At 40.3% G+C, this 17,917-nt stretch overlaps 2 protein-coding genes across 7 annotated transcripts in view; one reads left to right on the top strand and one right to left on the bottom strand.

Annotated features, from left to right (window-relative positions):
• The window catches only part of SCLT1 (sodium channel and clathrin linker 1), a 43,346-nt gene extending 37,906 nt beyond the window's left edge, over window positions 1-5,440 (bottom strand). For 2 of the 5 annotated variants that reach the window (XR_008819360.1, XR_008819361.1), the window contains exons 1-4: window positions 5,128-5,440; window positions 1,990-2,057; window positions 1,219-1,271; window positions 283-352 (exon numbers count right to left, since the gene is read on the bottom strand). Coding sequence is in view for 3 of the 5 variants with exons in the window: in XM_056324045.1 (XP_056180020.1) it covers window positions 283-352; window positions 1,219-1,271; window positions 1,990-2,057; window positions 5,128-5,161 (225 nt within the window). In the remaining 2 variants the exon portion in view is untranslated. Of the gene's footprint in view, window positions 1-282; window positions 353-1,218; window positions 1,272-1,989; window positions 2,061-4,527; window positions 4,782-5,127 lie in introns of those variants that run through there. The other 3 variants (XM_056324045.1, XM_056324055.1, XM_056324070.1) reach the window with 3 other exon arrangements.
• A 134-nt stretch (window positions 5,441-5,574) lies between these two features.
• Window positions 5,575-17,480, top strand: C1H4orf33 (chromosome 1 C4orf33 homolog). Of its 2 annotated transcripts, XM_056324098.1 has the most exons (7): window positions 5,658-5,731; window positions 7,583-7,617; window positions 10,632-10,812; window positions 12,669-12,729; window positions 12,923-12,974; window positions 13,079-13,278; window positions 14,938-17,480. In XM_056324098.1, the coding sequence occupies exons 3-7, from the start codon at window positions 10,632-10,634 to the stop codon at window positions 15,035-15,037; spliced, it is 594 nt and encodes a 197-aa protein (XP_056180073.1). In that variant the 5' UTR covers window positions 5,658-5,731; window positions 7,583-7,617; the 3' UTR covers window positions 15,038-17,480. The 2 variants fall into 2 exon arrangements, with proteins under 2 accessions (XP_056180064.1, XP_056180073.1); XM_056324089.1 differs by lacking the exon at window positions 7,583-7,617 and having other exon boundaries at window positions 5,575-5,731.
• Window positions 17,481-17,917: the final 437 nt, after the last annotated feature.

The raw sequence follows: 17,917 nt of genomic DNA, 5'->3' as shown, positions 1-17,917 counted from the left end.
TAGGAAAATACCTGCAACCATATCAGAACACCTAAAGAAATAAACCATGTGTGTTTCATTTCACAACACTATTCCAAACTCACAGTACTCTGTGCAAATTGGACAATCTCCCAATCTGGTCATAGAACGCTCTCCATTCATCCACTTGAGGCAGACTGCAGTCCTGCAAGTTAGTGAAGCATGACGCAGGCACACTTTCCTTTATTGAGAAAACTAATGGCCTAGATTTCAAGACTATATTCTTAGTATTTTGTAGTATTGATATGTTAGAAACATCCATACCTGATAAAGCTGCAGCTGTTCCCTCATTTCTTCCAAGTGTTTATCATACTCTGTGATTAGAGTTGATAAGCTAAAGTTGAAAAACAGGCTTAGAAAAAGTTTTGTAAATGCTGAAACATTGTTCTGGTAATTAAAAAATTCTTATCTGGAGAACAGAAGTGACTGTTTCTTTCCGAGATCGACATTCGTCAGAATTAAATGAATAAATCCAATTACTAAAGTACAATCACTAACAGTAGATTTCCTGTTTAACAGGACTAGAACATGGGACATGACTGTTGTATGTGAAAACAGTGAGAAGTCGAGTCTTTAATCGTTTGGGATTCTATATATGAATGCTTATTTGTAAAGTGGCCTGTAAGACAATATAAAATAATGTATTTCTAATTATATACTTCTTCCTTCCTAGTATTTTTGTAATTCATAGCAATTCTCTGAAAGTCCTATATTAGTCTAGAGTGATAATGCCTTAAAAGCTAACAAGAAAATATAGGTTATTTTCATAACAGGGAGTAACAAAGATTATTAAGCAATTTATTAATAGGCAACTGCCAGTTATAGATTGTCAAATAAGTGATTTTAAAAACATCACCTGACCTCAACAGACAGTTCTTACCTGTATCACTGCAGTCCTACCTGCACTTTTACTACCTTAAAATTTACACCAGATAATTCCTCCATTAATCTCTCATCCTTTATTTTACAGATTGAGGAAGAAGAGTCATATATGTAATTCACTGAATAAACAGAATATTATCTAAAACCAACTGCTACAGGAACGCTTTTAGAGACTCCATTCCTCTACTTGCAAGTTCTCAGAGCTGTAAGCACGTGACATAGGACCAGGTTTACCTGGATATTCACACTTCAAAAAGTGCAAGATTATTTGTTTCAGATAGTTTGTAGTATTTCTACTTATCACTTGGAATCAGTTACCTTCGGTCCATCATCCTGGATCCTGATATACCGTCACCACCAGCAGTCTTTTTCTGTAATGGTATACTTTACATATCAGTATTTGCATGTGAATGCATATAGTTTTAGATCATTACCTGTTGTTCTGTCTGTTCTGTAATCATACACAACATCCCACATGATCACTTTCAGATTCACATTCAAAAACCCTCGAGTGCTGGCCCAATTTAAAAAAAAAAGTATCTACACCGCTCCCCCCCCCCCCCCCCGCCCCCGAGATGCTCTGATATAAACCATAATTGCATCTGATGGGGAATCAGCTCAATCTTAAAAGAACAATCATAAGTTTGTCTAAGTGCTAAGTTCATTTCAGTACATCTCAGCATCAAGGAAGTGCCGATGCCCTAGCTTCTGCAAAGACTTTCAGACAGGCTTATGGTACCGGCCACAAAAAGTTATGTGGACACAAGACCAATCTCTTAGAGTAAGATTAGTCTAAAAAAGTGAAAAAGGATAATAAAGTAGAAGAAATCTAGTATTCTTTCAGGGATGTGTTCCCCTGCACATGATAAGCTTTTGAAGGTGTACCAAAAATACCACAATTCACCATTATGACAATTTCATTCTGCTGTTGCTCCTTGGAAAAACATTATGCAACTCTAGAGTTGTGTGAAGGACACAAAGCAAGGCCAGGCCACACTGAAGCTGGCTGTACTCTATGCATGCAAAGACATTTGTTGCAAAAACCTCATCACAAAATTTGTTACTACTTCCATCCATGAGTTCACCTACCTGCTCAGCAGTAGCTCTCGAAATCTCATCTGTTTCATGCTGTCCATGTGTCATATTTGGCCTCTGATCTGAAAAATACAAAGTTTGAGAATCACAGTTACAACACAGGCCATTATTTACATAAACCTGCCTAGCAGTCAGAAATACGTTTAATCATGTTGTGCTTTGGAGGTACACAATGCACTTCATAAAATTCTTCTATTTAGCACAATTATTTTAATGAAATTAGGAATTGAAAAAGCCTACAAAGTCTGTGCAATAATAATGTATTCCATGTCTTTCATATGTCTTTTTTTTAAAAATAAAAATTTAAAATGAAGTTTCTGCCTAGAAAACCCACAAACACACACACATCTTAATGATTTGCAAGGTTTAAGTGCACCAAATCACACTGCGTGTCCAATTCAGTCAGCTGGATGTTTGACAATTAATCTGTTATTAGGAACTCAAACCTACAGTTCTCAATACATTTTCAACAAATTTAGGTCAAGAGAGGTTCACTGATAAATGGATCTGAGCACTCAAGTATATTCAGAAGAAACCCAAACAAGAAAGAAAAAACGCAGTCTGTCAGTATCTGCTTTTTCTGAAAAAAAGCAAAGGATAATGAGATTTCACACTGCTGAGCTGGGAACATCAACTAAGGCATCACTCCATCTAACTTTGCCTATTGGAATTTCAGAGACTACTTGTATTACAAACAAAAGCAGCAGCACAAGGTTGGAAGGGAGAAATAACCACTCTTTCCACTTGTTCATGGAGTGGTTTTGATCTAACAAAACCAGAGCGTAACCAGCCAGTCAAAAGAGGCGATGATCCTGCTGTATTCAGTGTCAGCGCAGCCTCACCTCAAGCACTGTGTGCAGCTCTAGGCCCTGCAGTTTAAGAAAAATGTCAAAGTCCTTGAATGCATCCAGAGGAGGGCAACAAAGCTGGTGACAGGGCTGAGAGGCATGTCCTAGGAGGAGTGGCTGAGGACTCTGGGAATTTCTCGTTTGGAGAGGAGGCAGCTGAGGGGCGACCTCATTGCTCTCTGCAGCTTCCCGAGGAGGGGAATGGGAGAGTGAGGGGCTGATCTCTTCTCCCTGGTATCAGTGATAGGACACATAGGAATGGTTCAAAGCTACACCAGTAGGGGTTTAGACTGGCCATAAGGATGCATTTTTTTTTTAATGAGAGGGTGGTCAAACACCGGAACAGGCTTCCTAGAGACATGGTCAATGCCCCAGGCTTGTCACTGCTTAAAAGACATACAGACAATGCCCTTAACATACTTGAACCTTTGGTCAGCCCTCAACTGGTCAGGCAGTTGGACTGGTTGGTCATCGTAGGTCCCTTCCAACTGAAATATTCTATTTTATTTTATAAGAATCTGGGTGACACCTTTGTAACTGGAATGGGCGAAGACAAAGAAAAAAGTAACAAGAATATAAGAAGGTAATGCATACATTTTGATTTAAAACAGGTTCTTGTTTATTTTTCTAGATATGCATCCCATGGTTCTTTTCCTGGTTCTAATATTCTAAAGCAGGATACAGGAAAAAGAGAGGATAGAAAGGAGGTAATAGTAAAAGGATGCCAAGGAACAGGAAAGGGAAAGTATCTGCCCTCACCAGCCAAAGCAGTCTACAAACATGAAAGGCCATAGGCGCAAAAGGGGACAATCTTAAACACCCCCTACAGATGTACTCATCTTCAATGGTACATTCAATGGTAATGGTGGAATTAAACACATTCTGGCAAAAGCTCTATATATTTAGTAGCTTATCACAAAAATATTCAATAGAACGGATTTATCATTTGTAGGGCTCGCTGCCGATACTTCAAAATGCATTTAGGTAAAACTCAACCGATCAGTGCCAGGGACAAGTATTTCATTCTGAGAACCTTCTTAAACAGCTACATATTTAACACAAAATAGTGCTTAAAGAATCTCTTTTTATGTGTATAACACATACAGCATTTCAGAATTTCAATTTCACACTCATGATGCAAGAGAAACATCAGTCCATGTATCAGACAAAGCAGGCCTCAAATAAGTCTCAGCTGGCATGCAAGCAGACTTCAAATTTGTCACCTGGCCCCTTTCAAAATGTATGCAGTTTTTTAAAGAGAGAATTCAACTCATTGACAGAAAAGGCAACTCTTATCACTTCACAGTTAGTTTAGTCCGACCTCTATTTAGAGCCTAAAGATTGTATAAAGTAAGAAGCCACACCTAGCCAAATTAAATACATATAGAAAAGCAAAATACCAATATTTGAAAATCCATGATTTGTTCATATCATAGTATAACAGACACTCATGCAAAGCTCAATAAAGGCAGGGGCTTTTGAAACCACATTGCCTCTGTCGGCTCAGACACAGGCTTTTCAGCTACTAAGGTCCCTGGAACCAAGAGCTGGTCTTTCACCTTTGGCCACCCAAAGCTATTATCATACAAAGCTTTGTCCCGATTGATATTTTGCCATAGCACTTGATGCACTGTGATTGTGCCCTACTTCCTGCTGTGCTATCAAGTTTTCCCACAACACTTACCAGCGCCAGGCACAGTTCTTGCGCCAACACATCAACCCATTCCCTATTTATAGGAATACAAACTGTGCACAAGCAATTTTTGCCAGCATTTTGCATCGAAGTAATTAAAGTGTACTCTGATTCAGTCGTATTAGGCTTACACTAAAATTATCAAAATTGTAAAAAAAAAGCACATAAATAGAAATATTGATTTTAGTCTGTAAAGTAGATTTCATGAGCAACAGGCTTTTTCTGCCTTTCAGGTCTAAGCAGAACACAGGAAATACAGCAGCATCTGTAATCAGAGAAGAACCACTGTCACAAAGAAATATCGATGTTTCTGGCCATTACCCTCATTAGCAGCTTTTAATTATTAGGCTTCAGTTAACTAACAAAATAGTTTTGATGCTGTTACTGTACCAAACACTGCAACAGCCGCCGAAAAAAAATCTTAATCGCTACAACCGTAAGCTAAAGGGTTTTTACCCTCAGCCCAAACCCGCCCCAGCCCCGAGAGGCAGCACCCAGACCCGGGCTCCTCAGCCCCGTCCCTCAGACGGCGCCGGGCCAGCACCGGCGGCGGGCGGGCAGCCCAGGGAACCGACCCAGCACAGCCCTCACCTGGCTCTCCCCCACCGCCGGGCTCCGTGGCCATATTTCTAGCGAAGAGCTTCACCACCGCCGCCGCGAGTTCCCCCTCAAGGAAAGTCTACAAGAAGCCGAGGAAAACCTGCCTATCACAGCCGCTCACCGCCCCCGGCGCCCAGCGGGGCCCGCCTGGCGAGGGAAGACGAGACCGTTCGGGAACGAGACGGAGGCGGGAACTTGCAGCCGGCAGGAACACAAGCCCCTCACCCAGCAGCTCGCACTTCCTCTGTTAAGTAAAGCCGCGGCTGGGTGGGGACTGTAATCGCACCCTCCCCTTCCCCTCAGCTCGGCACGGCGCGGTAACCCTGCCGCCGCCTGACAGGGAGGGACGCGGCCCGAGCGGCGGCCCCCACTAACGACACCCTCGCGCCTCAGCAGCGGTTACCCGGCGCCGCGCCCCGCGAAGGGCCCGCGGCCCCGCCCCCGCCCCGCCCTCTCCGCCCGCAGCGGCCCCCGGCGGCGCCAGGGTCAGGTGGCAGCGGGCCCGCCCCGCGCGCGCGGCAGCGCTGTGGCGGGAGGCGCGCGGCCTGCTGTCGAGGCGGGTCGCTTTCCGGGGGCGCAGCGGATGCCTGGAGCTGTAAGAAATCCGTTGTTAAACTTCTGTGAGGAATTTATGGGTTAAAGATAGGCGCTTACGCGTGGCACTACAGGAAATGTTGCTGCTGTTAGTTGCTGGAGGAGCTGTGTGTGAGAACCTCTGTGTGTGTGAGAGAGTAGCTGTGCGAGTGTGTGTGTGTGTGAGAGTAGCTGCGTGAGTGTGTGTGTGTGTGTGAGAGTAGCTGCGTGAGCGTGTGTGTGTGAGAGTAGCTGCGTGAGCGTGTGTGTGAGAGTAGCTGCGTGAGCATGTGTGTGAGAGTAGCTGCGTGAGCGTGTGTGTGAGAGTAGCTGCGTGAGCGTGTGTGTGAGAGTAGCTGCGTGAGCGTGTGTGTGAGAGTAGCTGCGTGAGCGTGTGTGTGAGAGTAGCTGCGTGAGCGTGTGTGAGAGTAGCTGCGTGAGCGTGTGTGTGAGAGTAGCTGCGTGAGCGTGTGTGTGAGAGTAGCTGCGTGAGCGTGTGTGTGTGAGTAGCTGCGTGAGCGTGTGTGTGTGTGTGAGTAGCTGCGCGAGCGTGTGTGTGTGTGAGTAGCTGCGCGAGCGTGTGTGTGTGTGAGTAGCTGCGCGAGCGTGTGTGTGTGTGAGTAGCTGCGCGAGCGTGTGTGTGTGCGCGAGAGTAGCTGCGCGAGCGTGTGTGTGTGCGCGAGAGTAGCTGCGCGAGCGTGTGTGTGTGCGCGAGAGTAGCTGCGCGAGCGTGGGTGTGTGCGCGCGAGTAGCTGCGCGAGCGTGGGTGTGTGCGCGCGAGTAGCTGCGCGAGCGTGGGTGTGTGCGCGAGTAGCTGCGCGAGCGTGGGTGTGTGCGCGAGTAGCTGCGCGAGCGTGTGGGTGTGTGCGCGAGAGAGAGTAGCTGCGCGTGAGTGGGTGTGCGAGAGTAGCGCTGTGTGTCACTGAAATTGTGGACAGTTTGGAGCCCGCTGGGAGCTTGTGTCTGTCTGGTAGTGGAAGTCTTAGTTGCAGTAAAAGCTTCTGTCTCTCGCTCGGTTTCCAGCCTTCTGATACTGAAAAAGTCAAGTGAAGAGTTAAGACGGAAATGATGTCAGCAGAGGATTCATGACCCGATGTGTCCTGCTGACCTTGTCCTTGCCTAAACAGACGTAGCTATTAGGAGTTAGTGCTGTGGTTAAGATCTTAAGTACACTGGTTAGAACTGTTTTTGGGGTTTGGGTAACTGCTTTGAAGACACTGCACCTGCACCAAGAGACAAGGTAAAATAGTTCAGTATAGAGGAAGACTTTGAGCCTTCATCTTCAAGACCCTCAATGAAGACCACCAGGAGACAGTGTGCAGGCCCAAGAAGGGGTGGCTGTGTTCTGAGAATGTTCCACTTCTGTAACTATATATGTCCTTGCCATGAATATGTATGTTTATGCTCTATAAATTCCTAGTAAACTGCTCAGTGGGTGTGCATGTTGGGAGGAGCAATCCCCCACACACCCAGTGCTGAATAAACAAAACACCTGCTTAATAGTCACTTTGGCTATTAGGTCATTTATTTGGAACTTTCCTGGCACCACTTCCCCCAGACCTCTTGGAGCAATTAAGGAAAACACCAGGGTAATTACTTCCTGCTTGGTTTTGTCCTTGTTACCAACATCGGTAGGTTTTGGGACAGAAGATGTGAATCCCCTCTGTAAGGACAGATGAGAGGCAATTATGGCGGCAAGCAGTAGTAGCTTTCTCCTTGCTGGTGAGGTGTGGGGCTCATCTGGCTGAGGTCTGAGCGGATCAGCCACGTGCTGACCGTTCTGTGTAACTCGAGGCCATGCAGTGTGTGTGCTTTTAAATGGCTGAGAAAGTACTTGCTGTAAAACTAATTTAGCGTTTGCACCTCTTTGCAGTGTATTAACAACTGGCTGAGGTGTAGCGTTAAAAGGTAATGAAAGGTCTCCTCTTGCTCTTTTAAGTTACTTTTACGTCATTGCTATGTGTTGCTGGTTTTATTATAGTTTAAAATCATGTTAGTAACCAGCTTACCTAAATCTATGCAATGTGGTAAACTTAAAACTTGCACCAAGGGCCATTAATTTGGAAAATCTTTGAAATTCCTGTAAATTGAGCAGTCTCTTAGCACTAGGTAGACCTCTAACAAAAGCTAACAAATGTTTTGCAAATTGTCCTTATTGCTTTATGGTTCTTTTAAAAATTGCATGTTCTATTCAAGAGTAGTATTGGTTTTCAACAATGGGCTAAATTTTAAGTACGTTCATTTCAGTACAATGTAAGCTGCCCCTGTGGGAGTTACGGTTTTCACCAAAAGAAGTCACCTGTACCTGTCTCTTGTATGGGTACAAATAGGAATGTGTGATGCATCTTGTGTCTCATCTTCCTTTTAGATGCTGTGGTTACAGTAGCATCTAAAGTACCTTAGCAGGTTGTGTTCTTTTACTGCTTTTTTTTTTTTTTTTTTTTTTTTTTTTTTTTTTTTTTTTTGGTAACTTGGTATGTTGTGATTCTCTGAGATTTTCAGCAGATCTTTCACACAAGGAGAAGCCTCACATAGCTTACTTGAGTCAGATGTTGCAATAGCTAGTCCTGTAATTCTCCCTGGATTTTAAGATCTTCCCAGGCTTCTTTTATTAGAAGGCTGTATTATTTTAAAACACTATTGAAGTCAGGCAGTATTTTTAAATAGGTGTTTCAGATATTTGCCTTGACCAGTGAATGCAAAAATGCAAATGGTGCAATATATTGGCACAAACTGAACATAGAATAATAGAAGGAAGTGTTGACTTGTAAGTACATGTTAATTTAGTAGTGTAGTATAAAATGGGTTCATAAAACTTTATTATCTTTCTTAGATGTACCCATCTACTCTTAAATTTTACTCTTTCGGGTAAGTGGTCCAGCTTGTGGAATTCTGTCTTTTCAGAAAGTGAGTGTGCATAAGACTTGTGCACTCCATTTCCAGGAATTTTCCTGTTAATTTCAAAAAGCACAAGGAAGGATTTTACCATCTGTGGATACTTCATGCTTATGCTGCTCAGTGTTTGCAGCTTAGAAAATTAAAAACACAACACTCATCTACATTTCCTGTGGATTAATATTTTCTGGATCAGTTTAAGGCTAAATAGCCCATTGAATATGTTGCAGTAGCTGTTTGTGTTGTGAAAGGGACTTGTTATTTAACATACGGCTCTTTGGTTTGGTGGCCTATATTGTAATTATTGCAGAAGAGCTGTGGCTGTATTTGCTTAGAGTACCTTTTCTTACGAGTTCTCTCTTTTTGTTTTAAACTGTGGATGATATAGCTTTGCCTGTCTGAGTTAGTGCTGATACTGGACTATGAGCCAGTTTCTGCTGGCTTAAGAATGCTGTTAGGACACTGGGGTGTCTTCCCTCCCCATGCTTTGTATGCTGACTTCTTTCAACTTACGTCATCTTGTGTCCACAAACTTGCCACTTGAGTTGGAGCGAACATTAATCATGGTATTTTATAGTTTCTAGGGTTATTCCAGGTCTTTTGCATAAAGCACCCCTGATGTTAGTCTAGTGTATCATGCAGGTAAAATGCTGACATAAGAATTTAATTAGTTTTCAGTTTGTTTAAATCACCTTGTCAAAAGTGATAGCCCAGTATTTGACTTCCCTTTTTTACTGGACTTTTTAAATTAAGGTGTCTAATTGCTAAATCTGTTGTTTCAAATTTTCTCAAATCTGTCCCACTTGTTTGGTCCCAGGACTATCTCCTTGATCCTGAGTATATCTACTTACCTAACATCATTCTAGCTATTTTACCGACTTGAACTCGAAGAGAGGAGGTCTGGTGCTTTTCAGCATGAATATCAGTGAAGGGAAACTGGCTAGTATGACTGTAGCAGAGGCTATGAGACACAGTTAATGTGTAATTAGTTTTAAACAGTTAATAAAAGCAAGGCTATGGCATATAGGGAAGCGTGGTGCATGTGGTTACATTCTGTTTCATGTATTAACACCTGCAGAATGTGGCAAGTTATGCTTACCTTCCTGTGAGTCCCAAGAAAATGGGTGTTGGAGTGGAGGTGAAATAACCCAGTTCAGCGTTCCTCACTGAAGGAAATGTCGTTACAACTTGGCTACTGAGCTACTACTTCTCTGCTCACAGGACTTTAACGCATATGCATAATTCTCAGTCAGGCTATGTATTGCCAGTTCCCTTCTTGGATGGCTAGGAGATGTGACGGGAGCAATCAAGGATCATTTTTTGTGGAGATGGGAAGGAACTCATAATATTGAAGAGGGGAGCGATAAAGGGCCATAAACTTGTTGGAAACTGGGCTCCTCTGTGGTTTTTTTGCTTATTAGATAGATTAAGGCCATTCTTATGGTTTGTACAGTTATTTCGAAGTAGCAACAGCTGTTGGAGTGCAGTATTCTCTGTTGCTGCTCTGCAAATGTTCAATGCATTTAACAAGATGTGTCTGCAGTTTTCCTTGAAATCCTTTAGTTTGGCTGGTTTGCAGTGGCCGTGAAGGAAAGCTTTAGACAAATGTTTCATTTTCTTGTATTTGAAAGGTTTTTCTCAATCTATTTTTCTCATGTTACCAAATCATCTAAGATCATGTAGCAGAGACTTTGTTTTGTTCTCTTGAGAAATACTTCTGATGGTTATGGATGGTGTTTATTGAGGTACATAGTTGAAATGCCTTAAGCTTGGTAAGACTTCAGAGTGATTTGTAGCTATGCAAGTATAAAAACCTATGAAAAGCATTCATGGAACCATTTATTTAGTTGCTTTATAAAGCTAAACTATTAGAGTTCTTCCGATGTCTAAAAACATCATTTGATGATTGACTTTGTACGAATGCGTGCTTTTTTCCTGGCCCAGCAAACAGTATAGCTGGTGCTGAAATGGAGTCTGAGATCTTCTTTGACAGAACCTTTTTTTCTCTTTTTTTATGGTATATGAAGATGGAATTTACAATTAAACACACATGGGATGGTTTACCTTTGAGCCATGAGCCGGTAAAAATTGGGCTGAAGTCGGACAGTGCAGGACTGCTAATGGAAGTGAATGCTCCCTTCTTTAATGACCCTGCAGCACCCCTTGGAGAGCCAGGGAAACCTTTTAGTAGACTGTGGGACTATGAAGGTAAGTGTAACTGTTCTGCTGCAAATATGTTTGTGTAGACACTGATGTTCCTCTGTAGTTAAGAGGTCTGGTCTTTACTTAAGAGTCTTTGAAGATTATTTTTCAAACTGATCTAATGGTTGTTGAGTGTATGACATCTAATTTGTTTTCTTTGGTTACAGTACTGCTTTTAAAGATCAAATCTGAAATGTAAAGTAAAAATTTTTCTTTCTATTATATCCTGAGTAGTCTGGGAAAGAATTTAGTTGTAATCACTACCTTGCCCTCAAACAGCTCCTTAACTGTAAGCCTCATGCTATATTCAGCTGAAAACTACCCCAAACGGTATAAAGAATGATGCCCTTTTGCTAGGTGGTGAATTGATTTTCATCACTTGCACTGCTGACAGTGAGTGGTTGTTTTAATAGTAGTGTAAGAATACAAATGACTGGGAAAAGAAGTGAGTATGTTATCTTACTTGGTGGCCATAGAGAAATGGAGTCCAATGAGCTGAATTGATTTCAAGAATGATGAGGTTGATTCTTCCTGATCCTGTCAACAGTACAGGCACTCAAACTTAGTTTCTGGTTTGTAAAACTGATGCAGTAACAGAGGCCTGACATATTTGAATATAAAAAAAAAATTTTGGCACATATATATAAATGCATTTGCAGTAGGTAAATAGAAGTGAAATCCCAAAGATAGGTTCTACTTTTGCTTTAAGAAGTAGAAAGCAATAGCTAAAATAATGTTTATTTTTATCACATTTCCAAAATCTATTGGAGAATTAGGAAGGTGTGAAACAGAAATAGCAGCTCATAAAATATGATTCAAAATTGAACCCAAGTGGAATGGGGAATATTTTTATGGTAATGCTGTTTCTTTTTTCCTGTCAATACCGTAATTTTTACATGTTGCTTTGAATAATGCAAGTATTTAACATTTCCAGCAGTTCTCTACTTCCTGATAATTGAACTATTGCAATTACAGCTCTACTAAAACAGCACAGCACCTCTTTGATATTATTATACTAAATAGGCTTATGTAAAGATAAAAAGAATTATAATGAGATATGATTGATTACTTCAAACTAAAGCTTTCTAATAATGTCATTGCTGTGAGAAACACCATTATAATTCTACTTTGTGTTTTTGAAAGATGAGTCAACAGTTACATGTGGATTTCAGGTACACCTGGAACAGTAATCCCCTGTCCAAAGTATCAGCCATATACAGGAAAAAAACATTGAAGAGCTAAATGCTTTCTTACTGTTTCTGGGATTTAGCAGTCTGAATTATGGGGTGTGTGCTCTACTGTGAGTGTATGTTCCTCTTTTCTTTTTTTTTTCTTTTCTTTCTTTTTTTCCTTTCCTTGGTCTCTGGTGCTCTGAATCCTCAGGCCACCAGTAAACACAAGACTTCTGCACTCAAGTGCTGTATCTGGAGTGCCTGCTGTGAGTATGATTGACTGGGATCACTCCGTCTTGGTCAGCTTTGTTCACAGCAAGCATACTAGATGAAATAGCTGTGTGCGGATGCTTTTCTTACTCCTTGGACAGCTGAGATTAGCTAGTAGACTTGCCATATTTTTCTGCAGCATTGAGATGAGCGTTTCCAAAGCTGGAATTTGTAAATAAAATTAGTACAATGCTTTATAAAGCTCTTTATGATGATAGGCGCTAAAAATAAAAGCTCTTGAGGTTACAATTATGGCATAGCATTTTGAATGGTTAGAAAGCTGTCTGCAGTGTGTACACAGCTAGTAAAGCCCTGGCACGGCACATGAAAACAATTGTTTTAGTGGAATATGAAGGTCTCAGGATATTGCACAATATTTAATATAAAATACTGACAGCCTGGTTTGTTTGGTTTTTTCAGTTGTAGAAGCATTTTTCCTGAGTGACAGAACTGAACAGTATTTAGAAGTTGAACTTTGTCCGTAAGTACAGAGCTCTGAAAAAGTCACAAACGTTAATTTGCATTTCCAGTCCTAATGCTTGTAGTGTATATATATATGAGGAAGACTAGGTACAGAAGTTGTTCCTATGTGGAGAAGGTAGGTATTTGTGGCAGAACAGCACACTAATTGTGTACTATTATTTTAAGGAAATTGTGTTCTGATTTTTTGATAGTCATGGACAACACTTGTTGCTGCTGCTTTCTGGCAGAAGAAGAGTATGGAAAGTAAGTGGTCAAGTATATCATAACATACAGAAAACCTAGTTATTGTTAGGTGCCTGTTGCCTGCTTGGAAGATGTTACCTTTTTTTCCCCCTCTCCTTTAACAGGAAGAACTTCCTTTAAGGTTTGAGGTGACCAGAATGAAAACCAAATGGGAGGGTAAAGCTTACCTTCCTTGGAATTATTTTCCACCATGCACTAACAAATTCAACGCATTTGCAATTCATGGCTCAGGAGAAGAAAGAAAATATGAAGCTCTTCATCCTGTGCCTCAGCATGAACTACAGGAAGGACAGAAACCAGATTTGTAAGCATAAAATTAGCTCTTCTGTAATACAGTTTCACTGTTCTTGGAATACTTAAAGAAACCTGATCTGGTTTTCAGATTGAGTGCCACTACTATTGTAATTATACTCCTTAGCCCCAGATCCATCGGCATTGTACTTTGTATAAAGCACTATGGCAGATAGCTGTAATTAGTGCTTGGTTTCTATGTTATCCCCTAGGTGCATTCAACACCATTGGCATCTGTTTTATCACCTTCCTCAGCTAAATCATAGATAGGTTGTTCTGCATTTTCCTTGCCTCCGGCACCTTCTGAAATGCCATTTAGCGTTAATTTCACCAATACATTTCCAGTAAATCTCTTCTGCTTCTCCCCTACTGTTCTAAACAACCTCACCTCTACATATGACTCCATATTATGGAAGCATTAGAAAAGGCAGATTAAATTGAGAAGTATAATAAAAGGATATCCAGTACCAACAGGAAAACTAGAATATCTTGATTTATAAATTGTGCTTTGGGCCTGTTTATTTTCTTTGACTGTGAGGCTGAGATGATTTGATAAAAACTGCTATTTTGGGCATTTTGTGTAAATGAGCTACCTCTTGAGTGTACACTATAGTACGTAACGCAAACTTATTACTCAACATACAATGACAGCGAGGTAAGGTAAATTTTAGATAAGTTACCCCTTTTGCCTGTATTTAAGAAAAACTTAACTTCTGCAACTGTTTATTTAAAAAAAAAAATATCTAAGCTATTGCTAATAACTTTATCAGTTCTGTAAAAAATGGCTACCTTTATTTTTCTGTGGTAAACTGGAGAATGCCTGTAATATTTTTCAGGAAAAATACATTTCTGTTTGTTCTGTAGGACCTCTTCCAAAAAAACCCTTGACTTTTTCAGACATCGGTAGCAGATGCAGTTATATGAAGAGGTTGCTCCTTACTACTTTCATTGCTCTTAGCTTGGTCTTTACTCTTATAAATTACTTCCTCCTAAGAATTCCATTTACCTTTTTAAATGATTAGTGTAGTTATCAGATGTTCTGTCTACTGTTTGGCAGTTGTTTAATGTAAATATTATTAGCAATTAACTTCACTGTCTTCCTTCTGTTGTTTCTGAATGGTAGCCCAAAAGAGAAATTCTTAGCAAAAAATGATTCTTAATGTTGAAAAGAAAATGAGACTTTAGTCTTACAGAAAAATATATTTGCTAGCTTGATAATCCTATCCAGTCTTCCTCTTTTCTGTAAGGAAACGGTATTCCTGTGATACGATTTTTCAGTTGGTTGAGAGTTGTAAATTTTAACTCTGTTGGAGTGCAGATAAAGCAGGAGATATCACTGTGCTCTTGCTCTGACTACAGTTCCAGAAAACGTAAGTTTGAGGGAGTTTAAGAAGTGAGCATTTTAACTTCCCTTTGTGCTGCGTGATACTTGTTCATAGCCGAGGAGTTTGCCCCATGTTTTCCAGTATGAGATTTTTAGAAACACAGTAGTGTTTTTTATTTATAAACTCAAGTTTTGGAAAATGAACACATGGAATGCTGGTTACATTCCTGTCCAGGAGAATTTGAGAATAAAGAGTAATTAAACCTTTTGAGGACACTGCCTTTTATTAAGACACATATTACAAAACTTACAATTTTTTTAAATTATTTATTTCTCCTCTCTTTGCAGTCATCGCCTGGAATTTTTCAAAGATTTGAACCTGAAAGGACTGATGGGCGAAGATTGGAAGCAGCCTGAATCAGATATATGGAAGTCTCTCACTAGTTAAATGGATTGAGGCATAAATTTTTATATCATTAAGGTTGGATGAAGCTGTATGGAAACAAATCTTCATTCTGAGCAGAGTTTGTAAATATCAGACTAGTAAGGCTTTCCTTGAAACCAAAATCGTTGATCTATCTTAAAATCAACTGTAAAGCATCTGGGCCAATTGATGCTAAATGTATGAAGTATGCAGTGGCTTGTGTTTCAATTCATGTAGGTATGGAGTTCTTCATGAGTGCAAGGGCTAATCTGCTCCTACCAATGAAGGGGAAAAAATGTGCTAAAATTACATCTGTGTTTTCATGAGAGCTCTAAGCCTGACAAGGCTAATATCTGGCTTGGGATATTTCAGTTTCCTGTAGTTGCTGAATTTCTGCTGTATTTTCACTGCTGCTTGTTTGTTTCTTGGCTGTTGAATGGGATTCTTATGTGCCTGAAGTTTTTGATTGCAATCAGGAGAAAGGATGCCTCCTTCAGAACAGAAAAGAATATAGCTATCATGGCATTTTGTGGCCCAGTACTTGCATTACAAGATGCTGTGGAGGTATAATACTACCTCATCCTATACCTTCCTATACTTGAAGTTTTCCCTTTCACAGTCCTGAAGGGGGAACTTAATCTCTGTTGCTTTATTAGCAGACCTCTCTGTCTCAAATTCAGTGTGGAATTTTTAGTGATATGTAGGTACAGGAGGTAAATTGACAAAAGATTTTATGTATTCCAGGAAAAGTTTCTGGGAAAAATAACGTTAAATAAAAGTCTTTTGATAGAGTTGTGTGCCTACAAAAGCTGGTTTGTTCCAAGACCTTGTCACATCACCTTGATTCATCTCAGACGTATGAGAATTTTTTTTGCATGCCATGTAAAGTTGGAAAGAGTCTTAATTGTATGTTGCCTACATTTTCTACATATGGGCATGAATATTTTTAACAGTACTGAATACTGTTAAATGGTAACATCTAATCTGTAAACTCTCACCGAATTTACAAGTGAGATGTTCCTTTTTTGTCTAGCATAGTAAGTGCTGCTTGATTGTGGCTGCTGATTTGATTCTATATAAATTGACTTAGAGAATGGGAAGCTTACCCAGTCTGAAAAATAGGTGATTTTAAAAGCAAACTTTGATTTAGTTCAGAATGAGGATTCAGACTAAGACATGGTCCGCAGTCCTTTACTAGAAAGAGCACTTCCTGTATCCTCTTGTAATGTCATCATCACAGGGTACAAATTGGTCATGTTCTCTGGTTTTGTGAGAAGGATTGTTTTGGGAGTCTGAGAAAATACGGCTTAGTCATAGCTGAGGGAGTATCTTTCAGGAGTTATGCCCTGAGCGTCTGGTGTTGGGTCTCATCCTTTGGTGTAGCATTTTCTGCTGAATAGCTTGGAATCCTACAAGTTCCTGGAACGAACTGGTCGTCTTGTATGTAGTCTAACATCCTGCTCAAAGCAGGGCTGTTGTTGAAGCTGGATGAGTTTGCTCAGGACTTTGTCGAGTCTTGAGTAACTCGAAAGATGGAGCTTCAAATGCTCTGGGCAGCCTGTTTCAATACTCAGGTAGTTCTGTTATGAAAACTTAGCTAATTGCCATTTCCTATGATGCAACTTCTATCCGTTGCCTTTTGTCCTTCCGCTGTGTGTCTCCAAGAGGAGTGACTTTCTGTAACTACCGATTAGGTAACTGAACGTAACTGTTGGCTCCCCGTGGATTTCTTTAAATGTTGTCATTCTCTGTTTGCCTTTCATGAATCTCATTAGTAAGCACCTTCCAGTCAGATAATACTGGCAGACAACTTAAAAGTGTAACTTGGGTTGTAACTCAGAGGCAGCAATGCTCCCAGGCCTTTCTTGTTTATTTAGTTGGTAAATGATTCTAAAAATCTTCTGTGTAGCTTTAGACACCAAAGTGCTTGTAAAGTTTTACACAAGACTGTGGTCTCCAAGTCATATTACTAAAAGAATTCTCTGTTCTCTTCTGAGCTTGTACGCAATAATAACCGTAGTCTGATGGTCATGTTTTCTCTACTATCTTAAAATCTAACCCTACTTGTAAATTCTGCCTGAGGAGAAAAGTTGGGAATACCCTGCCTTTGTGAAGAACATCTCAGTGTGATTAGTATCAGAGATAGACTGTTACTTCAGAAGTTTTGTTTGGCTTTAGGTTCACTCTTTGTGCTTTCTGTTTTATAGAACTGTACTTCCAAATTTAAGGATATTAGTTTTTTTTCAGATGCAGGCTTTGGCATGTCATTGCACTCAGCCATCCGATTGGTTTTGCTCTCTTTTAATTAGACACTATGGATTCCTTGCTATAAAGTGCCATCTGTTGAAAATTACAAGTATTGTACATTCAGTTGTTTGCCGCCTTTCTACCTTCAATCCATGTAGTTTTCTAAAGAATGACATCTGTCTGAAATACTGAATAATCCAATAAATGTTGATTAAAAACATCTAGATACTGACATCTTAAAGCTGCTTTTGAAATTTCAAATGCAAAAAACCTACTTTCACTAAGCTTTCAGATTTTGTTTTAAACAGTTTGTCACAAAAGCACATGCAAAGGTCCAAAATGAGTTTACTATTTTTCTTACAAAGGATGTTTTCATGTGTTGAATGGCATTTTGTATGTAAAGGATGGTAAATCAAATTATTTATTCACAGGCTTCATCTCATATTCATTCCCCCTTCAAACTGACTACTTAAGATTTGACTTTGGATGCAAATTATAAACTTTGAGGGAAATAGATTACTTTCCCTAAACAAGCTATTTAAAGTAAAGTAATTGTCTCTGCAGTACAAAATGTAATGCTAGAAGCTTCTGAAAAAGGGAATTATACAGAGTTTATTCAAGGCACATGCTACTCCACACTGCTGTCAGTTGGTTCAC

This window comes from Falco biarmicus, chromosome 1 (genome assembly GCF_023638135.1).
Source record: "Falco biarmicus isolate bFalBia1 chromosome 1, bFalBia1.pri, whole genome shotgun sequence".
NCBI classification, from domain to species: Eukaryota; Metazoa; Chordata; class Aves; order Falconiformes; family Falconidae; genus Falco; species Falco biarmicus.
This window is presented reverse-complemented; position numbering and strand designations above follow the sequence as displayed.

Coding starts and splice junctions, on each gene's coding strand:
- C1H4orf33 (XM_056324089.1), top strand. Junction 10,813..12,668: donor TAGACTGTGGGACTATGAAG/GTAAGTGTAACT, acceptor TGGTTTTTTCAG/TTGTAGAAGCATTTTTCCTG. Junction 13,279..14,937: donor GAAGGACAGAAACCAGATTT/GTAAGCATAAAA, acceptor CTCTCTTTGCAG/TCATCGCCTGGAATTTTTCA.